General features: G+C 51.9%; 1 protein-coding gene across 1 annotated transcript; it reads right to left on the bottom strand.

Annotated features, from left to right (window-relative positions):
* RXFP3 (relaxin/insulin-like family peptide receptor 3) lies at positions 1–4,901 on the bottom strand. The gene has a single exon (XM_014953872.1). The coding sequence runs from the start codon at positions 4,818–4,820 to the stop codon at positions 3,483–3,485; it is 1,338 nt and encodes a 445-aa protein (XP_014809358.1). The 5' UTR covers positions 4,821–4,901; the 3' UTR covers positions 1–3,482.
* Positions 4,902–5,158: the final 257 nt, after the last annotated feature.

The raw sequence follows: 5,158 nt of genomic DNA, 5'->3' as shown, positions 1-5,158 counted from the left end.
AGCAATGTTTGGCCAATTGTCCCTCTTTTGAACTGCAGATCCATGACCTACATCTGGTGGACCAGTGGCTTAAAAGAGAGCTGCCCTCTAAGTCCTTTGTCCATTCCCTACACATCCAAGGTATTTTCCTATTTGGATGATTTGCCAAATGTAGGGTTTTTATGTCTTCAGTGATCGGATGCCCAGGGCTTCCTCTGAACATGGTATCTTGCTAGTATGCTGGGCTAACTATGGGTTGTTCAGAACAACATCTGTTTTACTGTGTTGTTTTGCTGGCATAAAATTATGTCTATATTGACATCCACAAAAAGCACATGGGTTTTGTCATGCTGAGCACCCCAGAGGACGTCTTTTAGGCAATTTGCTATCTGCTGAAATTCATAATTATGCTTTAGACATCTGGACAGTTTTTTATGCAATGCACAAGAACATTTAAGCATCACGGTAAGGATTAAAATTCCAGCAAGCCAAGCGAGAAACTATGCTGTTCAAAAGCAAACACTAAGAACAGAGACTGGCTTTGAGATTCATCCCCTCTTCTTAATTTAGGTACTTTCTTCTGGCCTCTACAGACATGGTTAAATCTCTCTGAACTCTGAAATTACGTGTTGATGGTATCCTTTTCTCACACAACAGTCTGGCTTTCTTCATCTGCTAGCACAGGCAATAGGGCTTTCTCCCAGACCATGTGAGACCCAAATGCATTTCTTACAAATCCTTTGACACATTAGGCTGCTGGATTTCTAGGTCTAGAAAGCCGTCAGGCTTTTGTACAGCCTACTGAAACTTTAAGTGAGCCAGGACCTGGGAGCAAGTTAATCATTGTTCTTGGAAAGGGGAGACCCAGAATACAGACCTGAATCCAATTTCTCTTCTGTATTTACAAGGAAGAAAAATCTTGGCTTTTCATCTTTGGGACTCCCACCCTAACCACCATGCTGCAAAGCAGTGTTAAAGGACTTGCTTTCCCTTTGTGATCCAGCAACGATGAACAACTCATGCAAGAGGGAACAGTTTCAAGTCAGAGGATTTGAGCACATTTGCGGAGTTTCCTAGGCTGTGGGCAAAAGCTCTGCCCACTTACTTAGGGTTTCAAAAGGCAAGAGGAAAGAGCACAATCTGCACATGCCTTGGGTGTGGGACAGGAGAAGCATACCTAGACACGGATGCAAAGGGATGGGGGAATGGGTGAAGTTTACAGCCCCTCGTAACAGTGTGGCCTGGCACGGGGCGTTCCTTGTTCGGATGCAGAGCTGCCTCCCTGGCTTTGGGTACACGCTGCGGCCAGTCCTGACTGAGATATCCCCATTAAGTACAGAGGTAAATGCTACAGACTTAAGCAGATTTAGGCATGCTCAGAAGCAGACTTCTAGGCACAAAAAAAAAATTTAATTACTTGGAAAAATCCTTTAAGTACCTACAGCCTGCAGCTGGCAGCCAAGTCAGGATTTAGGAACTTAGAGGGACCGTTGTACAGTACTTAGATGCTCAAGTTATTCTGTGAATATATCTGATTTCTTCAGAGTCTTTGCATCTGTAATAGTATGTCCATCAGCTGCCAGCTCACTTCTGCTATTCTTCTCCAGGCACCTGTATCTTATCAGTTAGCAAGCACCCAAGGCTGCAGTAGAAGTCTTTTTGCACTGAAAAAAACAGAACAACAGCTTCTTCTTTCAAGTAGCTGCTTCCAGACCAAACCTGAATTTTACAACAGGAGTTACCAACATGTACAGTAAACCAAACAGAGTCTGCAAAGCATAATTGCCACTAACAGCACTGCAATTTTCTCTGGACAGAAACAGCAAGTTTGCTCCACATCAATACTTAGAAGTGACAAACAACCCTCTGAATAAATGCTTTTTTAGCAGAGTCAGGAAGATGTTGGAGTTAGGCTGCACAGGAAGAGGCTGGAAATAGAGAGAGGTTTTGAATATCGTATTTAAATACTCCTCCCATATGCACTATTGGGGATTAACAAACTTGTGTACTGGCAACAAACCAGAACTGTTGCATTTTTCCATCTTTTAAAAGAAATACTTTGACCTTTCCATTCTAAATTATTTTTTCCTCATAATTTAAAAAAATATTTTATAAAGTAAATACATAACCTTACCATAAAAAGTTTCACAGCTTAAAATTACACTTTTCTCATCCCCTTAAAAGTTCATTTCAGATCAACGTCAAATTATTTCCCAGACGTTTCACTGGGACACAGGCCGTGACAGGCATTGTCCCTGTCCTTCTCCAGGGTGCAAGAGCACTGACCTGCGGACCCTAAGGCTGCTTACACCGGAGGAATTGAACTGGAGTTAACTGAAATGTTGGCAAGTATCAGTGCAGACCCTTAACAAACACTTCAGCAGATCAAAAACCTTTGTGCTTGGTTTTAGCTGAAGTACCCCAGAGCAAGCAGCTTGAAGTGACTATGATTTGTTTCTCTTTCCCGTTTTTATTTACAGTTGTGCTGATTTCCTGGAGTGAAATACAAACAGTCTGAAGCCCAGCAAGAACAAAGCCTGCAGTCTCAGCTCCCTGGGGGAGATGCCTGCCTTGCCACGCGTGGTTTGGGGCTGTGGGTTTCCCCCTCCAGCAGCTTGGAGAGGGACTGGGGAACACGATGTACCCTCACACCCTCCCCGCCAAACCCAGGCAAAGCAACACCTCTCCATCAAGCTGCAAGTCCTGTCCTTGGGTTTCTCCTTGGCTGTCTGGGTTGCTCTGTATCCTGGCAGCAGCAGAGGGGGTGAGAGGAGCTGGAAAAGCGGAACCTGCAGAGATCTGGAGGGGAGCACATTGCTTCTTTTCCTCTCTCTTTCCTGGGTCCCTAGGAGAGGGAAAAGGGGCCAAGCCTGAAGAAGCAGCAGCCTTGTACCCACTTGTCCTGGCTGTTCCCACCAAAACAGGTACAAAATAGGACATGGGCTGCCTGATCCCTGTGCCCTCACGGGAGCCCAGGAGCACCACGTAGGATGCCATGCAGCAGTGAGAAAGCAGCCTGGCTCCCTCCCCCTGCCAGAAACACACATACAGGGGAGGGAGGGATGCAGGCCCCTTGCTGCTGGTACCTCCACTTTGGGGGGATGCAGCTGAGGCTTCCCAGCCTTCCTCCACCCCATCCAGCCCCTCTCCTCCCTATGGTGCCCCAAACATCCTTCATCCTCCCCAAGTCCTGTCACCCTCTCCAGATTCCTCTTCCCCTGATCAGGTAGAAGCACTAAAAAGCATCTCCTAGAGACACTCAAATCCCCAGTGCATCACCACTGCCACCTCCTATTCCTCTTCTCCAGTCCAGGTGACATTTTCAAGACAAGAACTTCCATCAACAAGTTTCCAAGAGCGGTCACAAGCCCAAAAGAGCACCTCTCACACACATCTCCTTTACCCATCCCTCGTCCCCTTGTCCCTACCAGACGTTCAGTGTCCCAGGGCACCATCTTGCACACACCCCGCAGTCCCACGCTCCAGAGCCCCCCTGCCCCATCTCAGCAGCGCTGCTCCATGGAGCTAGCGGGCAGCAGGTCATAGCGGCTGCTGTACATCACCACCCCAGGGGGGTAGTAGGCCACCTCTGGCTGGATGGCTGCAGCAGGGGAAGAAGCAGTGACGGGGTGGACGGGCACCAAGGCGTGCAGGGCCTGCTCCTCCTGCTCGGGCTTGGTGGTGTCAGTGAAAGGGCGCGTGGTGGTGAGGGAAGGTGAGGTGATCCTCCAGAGGAGGCTCTTCAGCGCCTTGCGAAACTCCCTGCGCATGAGGCAGTAGAGGATGGGGTTGAGGCAGCTGTTGGAGTGTGCCAGGCACACGCTGATGGGGAAGAAGTACACTTGGGAGAAGAAGTACTCAGTGCTGAAGTGCACCACGTTGAGCTTGATGAGGATGCCCCACGTTGTGAGCGCTTGGTTAGGCAGCCAGCACAAGAAGAAAGACAGCACCACAATGGACACTGACTTAGTCACTTTGGAGCGGCGCTTGGTGCTGGGGCCGCTGCAGGTGCTGCCAACGTGCTTGTCACTGATGAAGCGCACCAGGAGCAAGTAGCAGAGGCTGATGATGGCCAGCGGCACCACAAAGCCCAGCAGCACCTTCTGGATGTGGTACAGACCCAGCCAGAACTGGGCATTACTGCCTCGGCCCTCAGGGAACTTGACGAGGCAGAGAACATCATCAAAGACGGTGGCAGTGGTGGAAAAAATGGCATGAGGCAGGGAAGCCAGGATAGCTGACAGCCAGATGAGGGCACAAAGCCACTTGGCAGAGCAGCAGCCACCCAGTGGGTCACCTCGCCGCTGGTTCTTCAAGGCTGAAGCAACAGAGCGGTATCGAGCCACACTCATAGCAGTGAGAAAGAAGACACTGGCATACATATTCATGGCTGTCACATAGGAGACAATCTTACACATTGCCTTGCCGAAGAGCCAGTTGAAGTCCAGCGCGTTCTCTACTGCCCAGAACGGCAAGGTCAGCACAAACTGGAAGTCAGTCACTGCCAGGCTGGTCACAAAGAGGTTGATAGAGGACTTTCTCCAGCCTTGCTTGCTTTTCATCAGGTAGAGCACCAGCAGGTTGCCCACCAGCCCCAGGGCACACACCACGGAGTAGACCAGCGAGATGACAATCCGCACCACGTCGGAGCTGTCCCCCTGCATCCCGTCGGCTCGCTCCAGGTTGATGTTCTTGAAGAGCTGCAGGAAGGACACGTTGCTCCTGTTGCCCATCTGGGCGCCCTCCGCCAAACCCAGCGGCGAGTCCCAGGGCTCCCAGTCCGCTCCTTCCTTCATGCCGGCGGCTGGCGAGCAGGCACCGCGCTCGCAGGGCTCGCCCATCCCATGCTAGGGAGGACGAGCGGCGGGCGGGGGACCTGTCCCAAGACCCCCGAAGCGGGGCAGCCCCTTCGGCGGGCGGGAGGGCGAGCTACCGGAGGGTCGAGGCTTGGGGAGGGGGGGAAGGTGAGGAATAGGAGGGGGGAAGGTGAGGAATAGGAGGGGGAGACGGCGTCTCCCTCCGGCTCGACGGCTGCGGACGGCTGGCGCCGCTCCCGCCCCGCTCCGCGGTTATATCCGCGCCGGCGGGGCCGGGGCATGCGCGGGGCGGCGGCGGAGCTCTCCCGGGTGCTGAGCGCGGGCGGCCGCGCCCCCGGCTCCCCCCCCGCAACACACACCCC

Source organism: Calidris pugnax, unplaced genomic scaffold, assembly GCF_001431845.1.
Source record: "Calidris pugnax isolate Ruff unplaced genomic scaffold, ASM143184v1 scaffold178, whole genome shotgun sequence".
Classification (NCBI taxonomy): domain Eukaryota; kingdom Metazoa; phylum Chordata; class Aves; order Charadriiformes; family Scolopacidae; genus Calidris; species Calidris pugnax.
This window is presented reverse-complemented; position numbering and strand designations above follow the sequence as displayed.